The sequence below is a fragment of the Opisthorchis viverrini genome (assembly GCF_000715545.1).
Source record: "Opisthorchis viverrini unplaced genomic scaffold opera_v5_118, whole genome shotgun sequence".
Classification (NCBI taxonomy): domain Eukaryota; kingdom Metazoa; phylum Platyhelminthes; class Trematoda; order Opisthorchiida; family Opisthorchiidae; genus Opisthorchis; species Opisthorchis viverrini.
Window position 1 is genome coordinate 1,324,678 of NW_008751774.1, and position 20,928 is coordinate 1,345,605.

General features: G+C 43.8%; 1 protein-coding gene across 1 annotated transcript in view; it reads right to left on the bottom strand.

Moving 5' to 3' along the window:
• Positions 1–8,037: 8,037 nt before the first annotated feature.
• T265_05962 (hypothetical protein) overlaps positions 8,038–20,928 on the bottom strand; it is a gene marked incomplete at both ends in the record, with an annotated part of 19,393 nt that continues 6,502 nt past the window's right edge. Inside the window, 9 exons of the mRNA XM_009171109.1 lie at positions 8,038–8,485; positions 10,903–11,034; positions 11,292–11,464; positions 11,981–12,055; positions 13,295–13,460; positions 14,224–14,372; positions 16,370–16,601; positions 16,928–17,365; positions 17,950–18,226. Of these exons, the coding sequence (XP_009169373.1) occupies positions 8,294–8,485; positions 10,903–11,034; positions 11,292–11,464; positions 11,981–12,055; positions 13,295–13,460; positions 14,224–14,372; positions 16,370–16,601; positions 16,928–17,365; positions 17,950–18,226 (1,834 nt within the window). The remainder of the gene's footprint in view (positions 8,486–10,902; positions 11,035–11,291; positions 11,465–11,980; positions 12,056–13,294; positions 13,461–14,223; positions 14,373–16,369; positions 16,602–16,927; positions 17,366–17,949; positions 18,227–20,928) is intronic.

Here is a 20,928-nt window from a genome sequence, read left to right on the forward strand (position 1 = left end):
TGAAGAAAGAGTCTACCGATTGTCAGAAACACAAAGATAGATGAATAAGTAATTTTGAGGAGTTTCCTTAGATGACTCAGTATAAAAAGTATGTCAGTATTCAAAATGCCAAAATTCGTTCATGCGCGGATTATTTGATCAACCATTTAGATTATGAATATCTTGGCATCTTCTACATCAACTCATTTTGTTAAAAAAATAAGCGAAAATGTAGACAGTCCACTGAGAATTAATTTTGTAAACAAGCAACAAAAAAGGAATGAAAATGCTACTTTCGTAAGGTTGTTGTAGTTACCGGCCTAGGTGAAAGGCTTGGCAGTTGGTTGGGCATAATACGTTTTTCAGCAATTAGCTCACACCAAAAGTACAACGTTTTGTCTCCCAACTGTTGCTTCCCATACTGCAATCCATTCAGCGTCATGTACGTGCAGATATCCTCTCTTCTTCTAAACCATGTCACTGGAATTATCTGATTTTCTTCAAAGCCTCTACCGGTCAGGTGAATAAAATAACCACTCCCCAATCATTTTGTCAATCTCAAATGATCAAAGTGCACCATAGCAAACTGTAAGATTCAAATACAAAAATCCTCACTTTCAGTTCACCCTATGGCTTGTAAAAAAGGAGACGATTGGCAAAGATCAAAGTCTCAAGGGCACTATGTGTATACTCTGGTATTTAGATTAAACTGAATGGATTCAACTGCGTGTTTAATAGCACCGGGCAAGCAATGAAAGATAATGAACGCATTCTGAAACAAGCTTTCTGCCAAGAAAAGTATTGGTGTTCTAATTGGGTAAAGTTTCATGCTGAATTTCCGGTTAGTAGTAATAAAAGCATAACGAGAATATTTCTTTTACCTTTAAAACCTTCATGCTATCAAATCCTGGTACTGAGAACGAAACCAGAAATTCTTTTACTGTATGCGAGGCATACCAATGTCCCTTGAACATTTCATACGCCATCTGAACTATATAAGGTTTGGGCCCATTTTTTGATATAACTGCCAGTTGGACTGTAGTGAAGATTCAGTATTATATATTATACATACATATTATAAAATATGTATACAATATATTGTCAAACACTGTTTAGGGACACAATGTTGGTTCCGGTTGGATGGATGTGCTTGCGCTTGTGACCAACCAATCAGAGTCTGTGGGTTACTACCTTACCAATCCATCCAATCGGATGATGACTGTTCCAGTACTTAGGTATTGAGTTCTGTATCACAAGTTGAGATAGTTTGTTTCCGTGTAAAAGTTCATATGTTTGCCCTCTACAGACCATATGCGTGTGTGCTGCTGTATTTGGTGTTGAACTCAGTCAATTTGACCTCTGCAAGACTTATTAACCAGCCTCGGAATTCATTTGGCAACTCTTTACTAGAGTATGGGTTATTGGATTTGAATGAACTGGAGAGCTCGAGAAAACGTCCATCGAATTCAGAGGCAGTGCCGGAAGATTTATCATGGCCACTTGAGAGAGGTTTATTCTTCCGTTCAACTCGTCCATTCTCGTTTACCGGAGACATGGATTTTATCTCCAAACTCCGCCGATTTCGAAAGCCCCGCCTGGCAAGTATTGATGAACATTTCATTCCACTCAGGTTACGACAGTCCTGAATGAACTTGTCTCAACTCACCTATGCAATAAATCTGTGAAACTTTGTTTTGTTCTTCAACATGTCTCTGAAGCCAATATTCGTTGGTATTGCTCTTACGTAGTAGTAAAAGGGTCGGAATTGTTGATTCTCCCAAAACTGGCGGCATCAAATTGCAAAAGAATAGTTGTTCCGACCTGTTGTTTTGGTACATAAACCCCTGATTTCAACCCTGGGTCTTATAAAATCTCACCTAACTACAAGATATCTGTCTCTCTATGTGCATAGCCAGGCAGAATGCATTGTTGGAATGAACTACGGACTTACCCAACACGTTTAAACCTTTGGTTAAAAAGCAGGTTTCCGGTTAATGTAATTCTTGCTAGTTTGGTAACCCAATTACAAACCGATTAGATGGTGACAAATCAGGTCTCTGTACTCTTGTAACAACCAAGTTACCTCATGCTTTTGATGAGCAAACAAGCGCTTCAAAACGCAGGCGGATGTTATTTATCCTGTTCTCGGTACTACGGAACGAGGAGTGTGCTACGAGTCCAGTGATCTGTGAGAAAAACATGTATTGTGTCTGTCACGCACTGATTTGTGGTGAAAGTTCTTCGAATGTGTGGTAAGTTCCTATCTCTGCATGTTTGCCTAGGGTCAATATTCAACTCCACCGAATTGAAGCTCGTGGCAAGCTAACTTCAGTCGGGAAGGCTTATTCAAGTTTTGCTTTAAGAATTTCCGTTTCATTTGACTAGTCTGACCATTTTACTTTAAAGAGTAAAACACTGGACTAAAGTTTTTTCGTCTTGGAATCTGTCTGAGGTGAGCATCTCTGGTACCATGACTATTCGAAACCACGTTATCTATCATGTATGGCATCCATTTCTCATCAAGATTAAACAGACTAAGAAATCCATGCTTGAATGATGCAAATGTTCCGCAAAACGACCCGCGACAGCCTAGTCCCTCTTTTGGGCAATCTTGTGTGACCCAGTTGATCTGGAGCAGAGTAGGCCGATTCTCATCATTCTACGAAAGACTGTCAACCCTACACAAAGCCATATTTAATGCTGTCACTGCTACCGTAGCGCTGGTCGTGGTTATAGGAAGGGGCATTTTTGTCAGATGACACCAAACAGGAAAATGTTGGTAGCGCAGGTAGCGTAGATGGTCGTTGGCTTGTTCGCTGAGGTGGGCAATTTGATTGTAAACGTTTCATCACCAGTCGAGGTGACATCAGTGCGTTATTGGGGAGCGTAGTGGTGGTTTAATGGTTGTGTGTCTAAACCACGTCTACCATCAGTGAGCCAGATAAAATTTTACAAAGCGCACAAATAGACAAATAGAATCCAATAGGATAATTCAACTGTGCTGATAGTGAAAAAAACCACAAAGGACACTGAGTCATTATGAATTAGCGATCTGCTTGCGGACAAAATCTCCTCGGCGGTTTGGATCGTCCAAATAAACAAGATAGAGGATGCTCCATCCAGTTCCACAAGGTTGTATCAGGTTTTGAACGTAACATTATGTATTTCGTTGCGTTATTGTTGGTTGATGAGTTTGCTTGCGAACGTTGTCGTGCGACACTGGATCCTCACGAAACACTTAAAAGAAAGAGTACAGGGTGGAAACTGAATACCGTTCAAACCGAACCAGTTTGCCCCAGCCGGACACTATCCGGTAGTCAAATCAGTGTACTTCGGTACCACTCACCAGTCAAACCGGAAATCGGTATCTACATTTGTGTACTTAGAGGACCGCATTCACGTGTGGCCTGAGAACTAACCCCAAATAAATCGCGACAAGTTCAGTAAATATAGATTTAATAGGGTTTTCTAACGTTATTTTTTGGCCTTTGTGGTGGTGGAATCACAAACATAGACCAATAAGGATAGGGCGGACAGACACTATCAGGGAGCTCAGTTGGAATGGAGCTTATTAGATTTCCACACAACCTATGACTGCTGTGCTCTGGGACCTGTATATTAGCAAAACACCGTACAAGTCTAGCAAAGGAAAATAAGTCTGGCCCAAAATGTTAAGAAATCTAATACGACTTAATTGTTTAGAAGTATCTGATAAGTACAAAAATCTTACTGTTCTGGCCCGTACGCCTTCCATCTGGGGAATCTTAGGGCTATAAGTCTTCTGACTAAGATTTTTTGAAATTGCACTTGAGGACGTCACGACTTGGGCTCCGAATTCTTTGAGTGCACGTCAGCACCTACTAACTTCATGTTTCTCAGAAACAGAGAAATGCAAACACATAGCATACCCACACGTCCATGGATAACATCCAAGTGGGTAAATCAGGTGACAGTGATCCCAAAGATAGTCGCTTTACACGCCAGCTGTCAGTGATGGCTTCACAGTAAGGTATGAAATTTTCTTCGCGTCCACGCCCCAGAGATAACCATTAAACAAATCATACAATGGATAATTATTCTCCTCTTCTTTGAAGAAAAAATCGCAATATAGGTAGCTCTAATAAACAGATCCAAATATGTTAATCATTGCACACATTGTCTCCGGCGAGATGGGCTCATTCTGTCGTACAACTGGGGGAACAACACGATCCATCACAAATGGTGGACCAAATTTGGCCAAATTCAGAAAACTGACTCATGGTACACCCAGCTGAATTGCTGCTGGCAACAGGTCCGTTGAATGAGCTAAACCATCGGGTTGCAAGTACTTATCCGTCATTCGAGCTTACACCAATTGTATTTTGTTGGTGGGCGCGCATGAGGAAGAGCTATTTATAACATTTACTCAACTGAATTGGTGTTGGGTCATCAGTGTAGTTTGATTTGAGCCTATCGAAGTAGTGGCGGGTGTAAATTTTTACTGGCGCTGTGTCAGGATTGAGTCGTAAAGGTGGAAACCACCAAATCCATTCAGTATATCAACAGTTCAAATGCATTTGAATACCGAGGAAAGAAAGTGATGCTGCAAAACGTGGGCAAGAACATTTTGATTCTGATACATTAGTTGAGATATATCCACAGGTAGATTGGGAATACCCACTTACATTTACAAAAGGAAGTCTAAGGACGACAACACATGAACGTTGACATAACCAAAGGGTATTAGATTTGATGTTACAGGAACCAGAGGCCTGTGATCATTGGATCTTTTGAGGACCGGAAGATGCTTGGGAAAAGAATGGTCACATGCCTGTGATTAATTTTACGCACTTGTGGAAACTAAATATGTTGGTTCGGATTACCATCCTTTCTGTCATGTATTGCTGGGTATGAAACCATACGGGACTTATGTTGGCCGCAGCGCATAACAAGAAAAAGGCATGATCAGTGGATACACGTATGAATTCAGCCCATATCTTTCGAATTGGCCCTGATATATTATACCGAAACCAAGCTCAGGCCATAGTCATCTAATAAGAAAGTTTTGTTTTCTTTTGTAAGCCTGTGCCTATTCGGCAACCATGTATGAGTACTGATGCTTATTAATACATATATTTCTTGATGTTCAGCCTGGAACTGCCTTTCACCGTAATTATGGATTAGTGAGTTATTAAACTGCCACACAATGACACTCACCGTTCGATGCAGCCAGAATTGCAACACAATACCAACATCAACAGAACGTTTTAATAAAGTGGTACCACACGCATGAACCTCAGCGTTTCCGTATATCATAGCAGTCATATAGCACTATCAACAACAAAATCACCAATAAAAGTCTTGAAAATTCTGAAGCCTTCTGGATGAGCGTTGGTGACCGGCATTCGGCGATCATGACCGGCTGTTGGGTCCAGGCGTCCGGCCAATCAAAGCTCACCTTGGTGCCGGACCGGTATGCGGCCCGATCTTATGGCCAGTTGCTTGCGGGATAGTCCTCTCGGATGTAGCAGCGCCTAACTGCAAGCGGTTAATACGCTGAATTCCGCCTAACAGAGCTTCAATCCATTGGGGCATAAGCCGACACTAAAAACAGGCAACGTTTTTTATGTCGAGAGGCATTGAGCTTGATTAAACTGGATAGCCGGAGGGTGCAAAGATGACTGTTCACTGGTATCCGATCCGGCAAAGCGCGTTCAACTCCGGGGCAGACTGAAAACCGCACGTCATTTATCCTCACGAGTCACCGCTTCTGGGTCACAGGACACATGGAGGGACAAATGCGAAGAAGTAGAGTTCGTTCTACGCGTTCTGAGATGCATAACCACGCTTAGGTTTTGCATGCTTGTTTCGGAGACAGCATACATCAAATTTAAGAGTATAAGGTCTCGGTGAGCATTGCCCGTCTGCAGATTCGACATAGAGTATGAAAGTTAAAAGCTCCTAAGTATAAAGGATCTCGAGTTTATTGTCAGAAGGCGGTGGGGTTCATAAGACCCCTCGGTCAGAAAACTGAGTCAAATGACCCAGCAACATTTGCTTGCTTGTTAAGAAGGGGTTGGGTGGGGACACCGGTGGACGCAAAACTGTGTGCAAATGACACTTCCCGGTTGCCCAGACCGATGAAGCATACTTTCTAACACTCCATAGAGGCATTTCTTTTACCTATGGTTCTGAGGTAGAAAACAAAATTTCTTTTTGGAGTTTTGGCCATCTGCTGCGGTCAAAAAGCCATCCTGACCATTTTAGGGTGAGCAATACAGAAGAAAAACACAGTACCGAAGTGGACCCACCTAGGGATCCCTTTCATTGACCCTGTTCTCAGTCGACTTAAAGAGATGTAAAGTGGCCCTGCACGGACCGAAATTCCATCACTTTTGTCAACTAGTCATTGCACCTACGAATCCAACTGCAGTGGTGGGGATTCGTACATTATTAGAACTCCCCGGAGGCTAGGAACGCAAGAGAGCACATGCACAAACGAATTTGTATCGTATAAGTTAATCCTGATTTAATTTGGAAGCAGTCAAAAATATAGTCATCGAGTGGAGACAGGACAGTGCTGAACCTTGATCCTCCTTCTGAGTCAGCACATAGCAGTTGCCCACATAGACTGAAGATGCTCTAGGCAATATTGATTGATGGAAACAGGCCCGTTCTGCGCGCTCAGAAATACCTGACAACCTTGTTTTCATTGATCGGTCCCGTTCCAGTTTAGTTCCATATACATGCTGCAACTAGCTCCGCAATTTGTTTCCGCTTAAACGTGTCGCAACAGACGAGATGGTAAGGAGTGAATGGAGAGTTGTTCTTAGTGCCTTGTTCAGACTGATTTGCGGGTCAGTATGTTTTAAAATGAGACTAATCGTATGACGCTTTTCTTTCTGGAACTTCCCCACTCTAGCTTGTTCGACTAATATAGCTGGACGAATATTAAGGGATCAGCCAGACATTGCACCAGACTTCAGTGGCACGAAGCCGGAAAATGTGCATACCGACCAGTCCAATTTGGTTTGCGGAAAACTCTTCGTTATACCAGCCCTCCTTGTGTTCTACTCAGTAGCACACCCACAAAGTATTATATTAACCTGTACAGGCTCACATGAAAAAATGGACGTGCCCTGTTTAAACTGCTTATAAATGGCACCGGCAACAAAATTATGGTCAGTACTGCCACCATACAAGCTAAAGTGTATTATCAGTTTTGGGCTTCCCAGTTTTGAGCAACCACGAGTTGATTTTGGCAACCGCCAACAACCCGACTGCACTAACTGGCATCGTGTTTCGCTGCCAGGCAGAACGGGCAAATAATGTTTGAATGGGGCAAGCATTTTACTGCCATATCGTTCAACCACTCGAGCGTTCCAGTTTCAGTCAGCCAGTGTGTTCAACCTGTCATGGAACCGTTCGAATGTCCACCAGCTTTGGTTGATAATATAATAATAATAAGCATTCAGCTGTAACACCGTTTCGGTACATAGCTGCCACACGATCCGAAAGGAAGCAAGGAGAGATACCGCGAGGTTGGCCAAGCTTAAGCAAGAGCGGATTTTCGGGTCAGTAAGTTCGCATATTAAGCATCTCAAGCTTTAGTTGAACCCACCTAACGATCTGTTTGATGTACATCAACATGCGTTCAACGCCCATTGATCTAAATCCCCAGGTAGCCTAAACCAAGAAGCATGATGGGAACATACAAGACCTCTGAACTACAATAATGATTATTAAGGGAAACACAGGGCATGTAGAGGTAGCGTACGCAACTCCGAAACCCTTGGTCATCTCTGATAAAGAGTAGTCGCTACTAATGTCTGTACGATGAACAGTGAGTCACCAACAACTTATCACAGAAGACAGATACGGTTATGTTTCACAAGACAGAATCACCGCAGCTCACGTTATCCTGCGCCAGCCAATTAGTCTACACACACGTTGGGTGAAAGGTTCAGTTAGCCAGATCGGTGAGCATACACTCCAAACATTGGAGCGCAGATTACGACCCAACAGGCTGCAAACCCCGAAACCAGTGAAAAAAATAATTTAAACAAGAAAGACAAGAAGTACCTGTTTTGCATTGCGTCCGATTTTCACCGCACACACAAAAAACAGCGCGAGAAAAAATAACTCATGTGCAACGAGATGGGATGACGCAGCATCCCACAAACGCAGAATTGTTGTACAAAAGAGGTTTGGTACAAAGTTGAGACGCAGATCACAGTCACCAGGACCCAATGAAGACTGGGAGGGGGGAACACAACGGAGAATCATCCACACCTACAGTTTGACCTGGACAGTATTGCGCACAAATAATGGAGATTCACCGTCTGCGTTCGTGCCACAAATAGACAATTAGGGCAAGCAACGCTCCTGCAAGGATTGGTATGGCGTAATAATCCCAATCCATTGTTGTGAGTGCGCCTGGTGTGGTACCAATAACTGGCTGCTGCTGCTGTTGAGAGGGTCCGCTCGATTCGACGGCCATACCAAATATGCGTCCAAAATACTTGCCCTACAACACGAAAATTCGACAGGCATCGGTGGTCAGACAGATCGACGCGCAACACGAGTAGGCCAAAAACGAAATGATTTGAATCAGTGTGAAAATCAATAAGTTCACGTGGACCATACGTTACAAACATGGTGGTGAATGGAACAGTTTCCCCATGCGGTTTCATCCCACCATAACCAGCCATAATCAGTGGGTGGTTTCTGGAAAAACTATCCCTGGAAGTCCCATATATGATGCAGTAGGTAATACCTCATTCGCGACCCGAATAACAAAGAGGAGAAAGTCCATTGACTTCAATGAGTTGTGTAAAGAAGTCAGCTTCATTGTTATACTGCCAGAATAACCCGCGGCGTTGCGAAAAGATACCCCATAGGGGCTGTTGCAGCTACGGGTTAAACCGAAGTAAAAACTAATGCAAACCAATGGAGGAGGGAGTTTGTTCAGTAAATGACTATATTTTAATGTCATAACTGGAAAAAAAGTTCTAAAGCCTACTGATTACAAATTGCAGTTAAACCCGCCAAAGAAGTGAATTTAACTGCAACCAAACTCAGCGAACCAATCACTCTTCCAGATATAAACTGCGTATCAAAACACAGTGATTCCCGCTCCGACAGAAACAGCCACACATTGCAGATGATGACCTAATAAGGCGGTTGAAGTCAAACTACCTGAATTACGGGTTACCTTGTGGGCTATGACTGAGGTCGGATCGTCATTGGCTGTGTGACTGAACCGTGTCTGTTAAGATTACGACTAGCCAGTGGCGTCTGTTGTCTCGGGGTTCCAAGAGACGGCAGCTGAAAATGCGACCGGGCTTACACGACGAACACGATGCTAGACTATTCTCCGCTTTATAATTCGGTCATCTCTTTACTACCACCGATTTCGCAAGCTTTCCCGAAATCGCCGCATTGTATTTTGACCACCTGGTCATACCAGAGATGATCTCGCAAAAGGCTTATGTAGTTTGCGCAAAAAGGCAGCTGGTGTCCGGTCCCATGCCTTTGCTTTTGTGTAATACGCTTGATAGGCATTCAGGGTCATAAGTCCTTGTTACCTACCAAACCAAGCGACCATCTTGTTGCGCAACCACGCTAAAAACTGAAATCTAGACATAAGATTTGTAGTCACCGGAACTTTGGCTATGAGTGCACATCTGTAGACAATTCTAACAATAGTAAAGACTTGAGGAAACGATCGGAATTATTTATATTCTGAAGGTTACCATCCTTTGGAGGGTCCACTGTAAGGCAGTCCTGCGGCTAAAAAGTCCTGAATAATGTCCATGTAGAACACAAGGTTGACGGAAACTCGGGGACTGCGCCTGCCTGATGAACTCCAAGAAAGCCGAAACCGGACTTGGGCTGTCGAAGTTTTCAGCAACCTTGTGAGCAGTTTGCTTTATGAAAATGTCCACGTATATTTTGCTAATAAACAAGAGATATCACCATAGTTGCGGGTGAATTCTCGGATTATGTAATTTTCTGTCCGTAGTCACCTACGGCATGTTGAAATCAGACTGGAAAACTGGACCAGTTGTTAAATTAAGAACAGGCTTTTTTCATGGAGAAAACCACTCACAAAGTTGCTGGAAACTCTTCGGCTAAAACAGTACTTCTGGAACCATCGTTTGGGTTGCTAGAATTGAAGGGCAGTGGATCGAGATGAGAAGGACAACTGTTGCATGCTTTGATAAGCACTCTGCCCATACTTTCGAGCCAGAAGGTGTAACCATCATCATAATCTGCTGTAAGGTGCAGTATCGTAACCCAAGAACACGCATCATTCAGACTGGTATTGGATAGGTTTTAATCACTCTTAGGTGTCGTCACCGCTGAAAACTGGCTGGCTGGAAAGCACAGAATGCCTGCCGAGGCCCAGGATAAAAAGTAGGAATGTCAGTTGTAAATTCCTACTATGACGGAGCAAGTACCGGTAAAACGGGAATCACACAAGTGCCAGGACAATTTGAGGCCGCACTGAAACTGCTACCCGAAAATGAAGAGGCGTTCAGCTGTAACACACTTCCGGTACATGGTTGCCATGCCATCCGAAAGGAAGCACCAGGGATAAGGTGCCACCAAACTGTCCAAGCCAAAAGAACAGTCAAGATGTCAAGGTTGGGTTCAAACCACGAACCATACGGTCAACAATTTCGCGCCTTAACTACCGAGCCATCTCGACATGAAATGAATGAATAACTACAGATAAGCTAGTATAGAATTATTCAAAACTAGCTAAGATGTATGACTGAGTGACAGAACTCGTGCGTTCATATCCAACATGGTTTTCTGTGACTCCAAAACGGGGACCGCATGTAACCTTTGCGATCTCCCACTGAGCGCAATCAGAGATTTCTCACCCAAGAAAACACTGCATTGATATAGTTTGATGACAAGCCTCATCATACTTACCAAAGTTGATGCACGCAAATACTCGGACCAAAATGAGACTGATAACTTCAGCAAGGCCAATGCGACCGGAACTTTAGCGTCCAACGAGGCCTCCGTCGCCAAATCATAATAACGTTTTGCCAGATGAATATCCTTGGGAAAGATAGGTAAAATCCTTGGTGAGTGTGACTGAACCGACTAGATTGAATATTAATAAAGCCTAAAGTAGCTATGTCTTACAGGGTAGCTCGATTCTACATTTTAAGAGTTGGGACCTACTCTTCTATGGAGCAAAGTATGCTAACAGCAGAAACTCTAGATCAAAGACCACGTGATTACTTACGTTGGATAAAATACTTACGTTAGAGAGACCAGACCACAAACTTTGGTAAAACAGTGATCGAACTCACCCGTTTCAAACCCAGTCCTTGTTCATGCATATAGGCTAAGTTGAACATGGCCTGAGAATTTTGATGCAGCTCTGAAGCGATCCGATAGTGCTGGACAGCCTTCATATAATCCACCTCAGTACCCCATCCGTAGTAGTAATAGTCACCCAGTTTGACACGCGAACTGGCCACACCTGTCAATGTTGGAGAGACAGAAGTCATCGCATTGGTGAAATGGCGGAAGCATATTCGAAGATTATAATATGTAAAAAAAAATCGTTCAGCTGTAGCAATCTTCCGGTGCCATGCCACCCGAAGGTTGCACGAGGGCTGGGATACTGCAAGATTGCCCAAGCCTAGACATGGGAAGTCGAGAGGCAGAGGTCGGGTTCGAACCACAGACCTTCCGGTCAGTAAATTCGTGCTCCAACCACTTGGGCCATCTCATCACAGGAATAATATGTAGTGGTCATGGTTTTGATTATGGATGGTGGTACCGGTTGAAGGCTGTGTGCGTTCGATATTGCTAATCAGTTGGATGCCAAATCAAAGTAAGCCATAAGTACTGCATTTAAAGCAAGTTTTCATCGAGATTAAAAGCGATGAGGTAATTGTTCGTATACTTTAATACGGTCTAACAGATAGTTCGAACTTAGACCGCTGGGGGTAGTTAAAAAGCACAACTGATGGTCCCAGATGAAATGTCTTACCTTGCAAAGCTGAACGTCGCCACTGAACAATCGCCCGTGATTGGAACTCTTCCTTATCAACCACAGTGATTTTTCCTGATACAACAAAGGCAATCACAGAAAACAGGTGAAGTGAAATACAGAAACCTACATGGTAAACTAGTTTCATCTTTACGTTACTGGGGTGAGTTGAGAAGCTTTTTTCCCACTTTCCGAGCGGACGGAGGTGATTAGAAAAAGCGGAAAAACCACCTTCAGACCAAACGGTATCATTAATGAAAATTCACAGGCATTCAAAAATAGTGTTCTCTGAATCTCACGTTTACTTGGATAGCACGTGCGAAACAGTGATTTAGTTAAAGTCTGTGGAGATAGGGTCCAATTAGGATAAAGCGAACGCCCCAAATCCGGGGACTTGACTTGCCTAATAAGCCCGAAAGAGAAATCGGTAGTGGCCTGCGGGCGGTCACCGATCAGTGTTGCTGCACGAACAAATAGGAACAATGCTTCGATATTTTGCATGAATTCCTAAGCGAAACATGAAAGCAGTCTTTGTGCTGCACAGGCAATAAAAAATACCGTAGAAGAGGGATGCACTCGAGGCTTGCCTGAGTCTCGCATACACACGGAGTATCCATTTATTCAACTTCAAGAACAGTAGAAAGCCGACGTGTTCGACAAAATCCTAGGACCAGTTTATCGGATCGAGGAAAGTAACAATATTGATTGATTCAACGGGGTATTTAGGTCCGAAACGGCGAGAAAGTGGTTGCGATGAATGCATTCTTTGTGGCAAGTGTGATGCGGAGTACGTGCGGCGTGATTAACATAATGAAGATGGTTGATGGAAAGCTGGTTCATAATACTTTTTATTTGAAAAAAAAAACGACATCGTCAATGTTCAAAGTCCACTCTAGAGCATTAGACACCTCACATAACAACGTACTGCTCGACTGACGTGCTCAAAGGAAGGCCGAATACCGAGACAAAATGAACGCCTACACATCTCGAATAGCAGAAAATCAACAACGCTTCTACTTGGCGAAAATCAACCACTTTACTTATGGAACAGAACTGGCACTATATGACAGTGTTCCTTCACAATAAGGCTAATGTCATGTTGTCGATGATGACGATGGAAGCAGCGCCTCCCAGGGACAGAAGTCTCAAAGCGACATGGAAGGCCCATTTTGCGGTTGGAAACAGGAGGATACACTTTTGAGAACGGCTCCTCAGTTTAAAAGCAGAGACCACAAACAAAATCTACGCACTCGTCGGCTATTGCTGCTTTGTATTTTACTCATGTCAAACAATATACCTCATCCTTTTACTTACCTTCTTCCAACATGAAAGCCACGTTGCTCTGTGCCACCTCATAGCCGAGCTCTGCCAAAAGCTGGTAGGTAACGAAAGCCTCATCGTACCGTCGCGCCCGATAGGCAGAATGTGCATACATAAACCATTTGGACCAGCGACCACGTTCAGCCACGTTTTTAAAAAGCTGAAGCGAATGAATAAAAATAAAAAAGGAAATAATCGATAACGAACTGGCCTGAACGAACAAAGTAGAGATATAAAACGAATGTCGAATAGACTACGAGTGGCTAAGGACAAATTTGATAAGAACAGCTGTGCGAGCCTAGATAAACTAAGGCCCTAATGATGACAAGGACAGATATAAGCACCCTGGCTAATGCGTGTACACATTGCCGTGGTTCACATAGTGATTTGAACATCCGCTTGACAAGCTACGGAAGACCCATGCAACGGAGAGTTCTCCGTCCCAGTTTCCCTTACTAGGCCTGTATGCCTGTCAGCTAAACCCACCGAAATCCAGTGAGGTTAAATTGGAAATGCGACGTTTACGATTGAATCGTAAACATTGTGCGGATGGGTCTTTCAAGTGACATGGTTATGACTCAGGCAGACTCAAAAGACGCCAGTTACAGTACAGTTATGTTGAAAGTGCATGCTACTAGAGATCTATCTGCCAAAAGCTTGTAAACACAGTGTCCAAACGGACTGTGGAGTTAAACATAATGTATTAATGTCGAATTCACATCTATACTTTCTCAGATACGCCATATCGAATAACTTTAGTAGGGCACAAATTACAAACCAATCAAACAGTTGCAATGGTCAAAAAAGGAATGTAGGCAGCGGTTCACGGTTTCTCTTTAACTATCGGATTTACTGGAATTCCCTTCCACAACTTTATAATCACATAAAATAAAAAAGCTACACAGGAAACCTGTCGGACGAACCTCAGCAGCGGTTGTGCATGACCGCAACACTCCCAGACCCGTGGCATGCATTTCACCGAGGTAAAAGAAGGCCAGTACATTTCCCTGTTGTGAAGCCATCGTGAAATATTTGACGGCTAATTTGTAATCAGCCTTGGCACCGAGTGTACCTGAAAGGAATCAGGGAATATGAAGGACGAAGAGAATTGACGGACACACCAAAGTTTAAATAGCTGTAATCAACAACCTAAGTGGCTCTTGGAATCGACTGTTTTTTAAACACTTTCCATGTGAACACAAACGCGACGAAAGACACCAGAACAAAGATGGTTTTCTGTGATAAATACATCAGTAGTCAAGTGCACCACAAGTTACCCAAAAACATTCACGAATAAGTGGAGTTAAAGTGGGACAATGAAGCCAGAGAGGCAACTCAGTGAAACGGGTCATCTTACTGCCAAATTCGTGAGTGTGGCTGAATTGATTGTGGGTCAACACAAGTTCAAGATTCGTATGGTGGTTCGCCTCGACCAAGTGTGCTGAGCGCCACATCTGGGATTCTTTGATTCATGACCCAGTGAGATATGGTTGTGTTCACGGGTTATTCTAGACGAATGTCTCATTGTTTATACGGTGCTCGAGACAAGCATACAAATGAGTACACAGAATCTGGTTAGTTTGTCTTCCAGTAGGAAAGTTGCCACCTAGACAAGTCGTTTTAGTTGGAAGGTTCAGAAAGCGCCTTCAGTCCTGATTTCACGGGCCGTAGAGTTTCAATAAGGAAACATTGCACAGCCACAAACGGTAAGACTTGCGCCATAGATTTTATTTGGTTTTGTAAACATTCATCGAGATGTATCTTCACGGTCCAGTCAGTCAGACATCGCATTAATTTTAGAGGTACAGCTGGGGTTCAGATCACAATATTATGGTAACAATAATAACAATATAATTGTCCAGGTGTAAAACTTTTTTCAGTGTGTGGTTGCCATGCATGAGGGCTGACGGAGCACAGGGACTCAGACACTGTCAGGTCGCCCAAGCTTAGAGAGGAGAAGTCCAGGTGCCGGGATTGGGTTCAAACTCAGGGACCTTTCAGTCAGAAAGTTCACGCCTTAAGCATTGAGCTACCTCGACCTCATTCGAACGAGTCGCCCATTAACGCAAACTTCATTGGCTGGTTGGTTTCTGTTGGAGTTGAACAAAACAATTAAAGCGAATGTACTGTTCTGCCCAGGTTTGTTTTCTGTATATTTTGCGCTGGATACTTTCGTCCGTTTTCCTACCGATATAAACACAGAGGAAATTTACTTCTATTCAAGTTACCAAAAAGGCCTCACGGGAGGTCTCGAGTTAGTATTACCTTCTGCAATCACGAGGATATCGTCTACGTATCGATAAAAGTGGGGACCGTTCAATTAATGAACGGCCAAGTTTCAACTGCACTTGAAGAAATGTGCGATGAGGGGACCGAACCGGAATCCAGTCGCGACGCCATTCTTCTGTTGGTACATTTATTTGTTGAAGCCCGTTGACGCCGTACCAAGCGAACAATAAGGGAAAGGAGACTACTCACAAGGTTGCTGAAAACTGTTCGACAGCCCACTACCCGTTTACCCCTTCTTGGGGCTAATCAGGTACGCGCAGTTCCCAAGTTTCCGTCAACCTTATGTTCTACTTGAACCCAGATTGAGCCGATTTTGACAAATGCACTCATTTGTATATCAATTTAGTTTTCACGGGAGAGTCAACTGAATCTCTCGTTTAGGATATTCTTCAGTGAATGTACCGCACAAAGGCCGCCTCATTTTCCAGTTGGTACGATATTCTAAAAATTGCAGCATATTTTCATAGAGAAAACTATTCACAAAGTTTCTGACAACTCTTCCGAAGCCCACGACCGGTTATAAGTCGAATGTGGGAATAGTCTTCATCTAACTCTCAAAATTGGTCATAAATTGATGGATATATGTTCCAACAAGGGCATTTTGCCCAAGAAATTTGTCGTCGGACATTTCACCATGAGGAATGAAAAGGAAAACAAACATTTTGCTGCGATTTTATTGGGCGGGAGATTAGTCCCGATGTCCTACAAAGGATGAAACATTTGAATTTAGGCCAACGAAACCTTAAAACTGTAAACACATTGCATAGAAGTCAAACGTACCCATGAACATGCGTCCCAGAGTCAATTGGGCGTCCGCCCAACCTTGATCTGCTGCCTTAAATAGTAATTCCATGGCTTTTAAAGGGTTTGGAGATAGACCAGCTTTCCCATGCAAGTAAGCCATTGCTAAACCGGTCTGACCAATCGGATTGTCATCTTCGGCTGACTGTCGAAGGTACTTCAGTCCCTTCTCCGGGTCAGCCGGCAATGTATCCGTCCCACTCATGTACATCTACAAAATACAAGAAGGAAATACGGGAACCTGCTGCAGTCAATCAATGGCAAGGATATATCACCACAGCTCAGTGGTCTTGTGTAGGGACAGAACACTGATGGTCACCGAACGGAAGACATTGATACCTCCCACTAACCAAAAATCGGCTGAGTCCACAACAACACAATTGACACACATCAAAAACACCTTGTAATGTCAATTTACGCTGGTGGTAACTCTGTGTTATTACATGCTACACATTGAACCTAAATGTCATACGAAACACTACAGAACTGTCCAGTCACACCAAAGTCTCTTAATGAATGTACGGAAATATAGCTCACCTCACCAAGGTAAGCCTTGGCTAGGGAACTTCCAGCCTCAGAAGCTAGCTTGAAGTAGTAGAAGGCTTTTTCCAAGTTCTTCTCTACACCATGCCGTCCGTAATAGTAAAATTGACCCAAGCCAACCTGTGCGCTTAGATTCTTCTTATCGGCCAGAAATTGATAGTACTGAAACAAATCTTCATTGATTGCCAACCCTCCAAGAGCTTGATCACCATTTCCAGCTCCGAATCCAAACAACATATTGAGCAGTCCGGTGTTCGCGTCGGCTTCATCTAACAGTCGGGCACGTCGAACAATTGGACCAAACAGAGTGGAACCGCTGGTCTCAGCACGCTGGGAAACCTGTGCGGAAACTTTTTTCGCCACACGGTAGTAGTAGGTTAGTGCGGACTCGCAGCTCTCTTCCAAGCCAGTTCCAGTCCAATAGCGGTAAGCCTAGATAAAACGAAAGTAGAGATGCTCGACAAAGATAGACAAAAGGAAGTGGTGCACCTGTTGGGTCGACTACCCAATTCATGGAAAACTTGTGGTCTTCTAAAGCCCAGAATGGTGGATCAACTCATGCCAACTGTCCCTAGCACGGAGTCAAATACATTTTTATGCTGTAGTATACGCTCAGAAATGAGAAGAGTGGAAGAAATGTATGGCCTAGATACGGGATCGTATTACACCAGAGCAATTACACAGAAGCTTTGAGATATTTCAGTCAATCTCTGTTAAAAATAGTAACTTTATATATTTAGATTTGTAGCGAACATATCCTTAAACTGAACCAAATGTCTTGCACGAGGTATGATGTGGAGCCTTGTGTGCTGCCTCTCGTGCGTCAAACTCAAAAACTGGTAGACGTAAGCACACAGCCTCGCGGTTTGATTCAAATACAGACAAGTCGGACGTGTAAATGGTGGAATGAAAACAACTCCGACGTCGAATTACGTGAAAATGTTAGCCGGAGACTTATTTCAAAGAACCGCAAATCTGTTGAGGCGAACAGGTGTCTTAACTAATCACTGACTTACCAGTGCCATTTCGGCTAGATCATCGCCCCCGAGAGCACCAAACGTCAGGTAGATTAGCGCATGAGGAATACTAGCATTGACCAGCAAGCCAGAGGCGTACATCAAACCTAAACCAAATTGTCCTCGCGGATTTCCTTCCTGCGCGAGCTGAGTAAAATCGGCGTGGGCGCGAGGCAGGGATTGAAAGAACCCCCATCCAAGTAGAGTTCCCAGAGCGACCCATTCACGAGCTTGAGTATGCCCTCGCTCGGCCGCCTCGTGCAAAAACTGGAATGCGCTGAAAAGAGGAAGAGTAGAAAAACTGGCATGCTAGCCTGAACGGTATGTTCAAATCTGACTCCGCGATACAGTTCACCTAAAGTTAATCATTTGGGATTGAAAGAACCCCCATCCAAGTAGAGTTCCCAGAGCGACCCATTCACGAGCTTGAGTATGCCCTCGCTCGGCCGCCTCGTGCAAAAACTGGAATGCGCTGAAAAGAGGAAGAGTAGAAAAACTGGCATGCTAGCCTGAACGGTATGTTCAAATCTGACTCCGCGATACAGTTCACCTAAAGTTAATCATTTGGGGATGCAAATTTCGTTGGTTGAAAAAAAAACAGAGCTTGATGTACCGCAGGAACCAATGTGAGCTTCTGATCAGAAATGTAGACACGTCCATTTCTGATCACTCAAACCCACTTTCTGACTGACCCGGCGGTATCTCAGCCCTTGTGTATCAAGAATTTCACAGCCGCTAGGTATCGAAAGTGCGCTACCATTAAACGGCTGTGAAAAACAAGTCCAAGTTGCCTAGACACCTGGACAACTAGTCATTGATTATTTCAGCGATATCGACCCCCCCCCCACCCGCACGAACGTACAGATGCGGCTTTTTCTACCGGGAAACAAGATACATACTCATGTCAGGTTGCATGGCTATGGCGTGTGACTAATGGGCCTAGGCAACTACAGGTCGCCTAGACTTACAAAACAGCGGGCGAACTCGAGACTGCAGCCTCTCCGGTCAGCCACTCGTACCTTGATCTCTGTGTTGGCTACCAGAAACTCAATGAAAGCACTTGCATTAAGGATTTACAAAAAAGCTAAGCATGAAAACAACGGATAGCGAAACATCGGTTGGGGCGGTTCCACACACCGTTTGAAACCCCCTTAAATGTACATCAACGCCACATAAGGCGAACTGCCTGTGTGAATTTCAGTCATCACACGTAAGCAACTACAAATGAATCAACTACAAACACGATGTGAAAATTTGAGCGAATAGGCTAGTCGACATCTTGGCGACAGCAATAGTGCTTCCAGCTCCAACAGCCATGGCAATTGTACTGTATGCAGTTCGTTCTATAGTACAAAGTAATACAATGTGTGAGTGGCTTACCGGCGGAAAGATAACATCAAGTGTTACGTAAGTCGCCGTTTCGATCACCATGGATGACCTTAGTCAGGAGAAGAATAACCACTGAATCACAGAGAAACCGGGACTGATTGGTAACTACCATTGTGCGGACGACCTAGAAATGGGTGCTTGCATGGCAGAAGTGTGATAATCACTTCTGTGGGTTAAAGCAGAGGCCGGATTGATGCCCATAGATCGTGGCCACAAAGTGGATACGGACTGACTGCCATTTCTATTGACACAGGCAGACCGTAAAAATTGCGTTAAATTGCATACGAAATGAACGGAAAGCGTATCTTTTGCAACACAGTTCCAGTTACCAGTTCCTCTCTCCTATGTAGGTAGAAACAAAATCCCCACAACAGGCTTTGCACATAACATAGATTGATGTGGTCTTTAGGATGTATCAGGTGTCTGCTAACGGCATTGTCAATTTTGAGGACTTAACGTATGTTAAATTCCGACGAAATCACACATTCGCTCAACAGTTTGTGGGAGACAGATCTGAACATGTGACAAGATGGTTCGGTGATTTACTTCTTTTCTGGAGTTCATCTTGACTGCGACCGGTCGAGCACCTTCTCGATGGAGGATACCGGATAATGGTTCCTCTGTATCCCTGATATTATTGACATCAGTGGTTTTGAAGGCTTCGTCAGGAGAATTATTTTAGTTCCGTTTAGCAGTGAGCTTACAGCAGTTCGTTTCATGTTCAAAGGATGGCACAGAAAGTAATACATATATCGTCCAGGAGTCAACTTACAGTGAGAAGTAACTTTAAAACCCATTACGTTGGCGCTAACGGGACAGTCCAGAAAACGGAGGGAACGGTCGGCACTATAACTTCACAGAAAACAAAGCAAGTCATCCGAAAACTCTCATCTTAAGGTCAAATTCTGGATATGAACCCCTAGCGAAAGGTAAGGCGAACGTATTACCTGCAAAAGGACGGCTAACCAGACTGGCTCACCTTGACTGCTAACGGCATCTGGTCATAAGACCTATCAAAGAACCATAATTAAGGGACTTCACTAACAACGGTGGACCAGACAATCGCGCTAACAAATTCGAACAATTCCTAAACCGAATTAAACAGTCACTCCAGGGTGACCTGGTAGGCGACGTGTTGCGGGTCAGAGAACACAAGAGACGATTTCCGCTCGAAAATCCGTCGCAATTCAAAGACTGAAAAAGAGAGTCGGCCATTGCTTCGCACACCTTGGGGGAAAAACGAAATATTCTACTTGACTGGTCTCATCCAATTCATCAAGTCCTGACAACACATACAGAGCCGTGCTGTGTAGAGGCTTTGGCATTTTATACAACTTGCCTGTGCCAATCGCAATGACGGTCACCCGGTTTCCATTATGTGGCCACGGCTTATGGGCATCAGTCCGGCCTCATCAATTATCATTTATTTTTGAAGAGCATGGTCACAAACATAAAAAGTGAGTGCAAGCGATGAATGCGAAAGAGTAACAGGAGAATATGGGAGAAAAGAGAGAAACGTCTCATTCGAAATCATGCCAAGGACAGTGCCAGTCTGATGAGGTGAATCCCAAAGTATGTAAAGATTTTGGT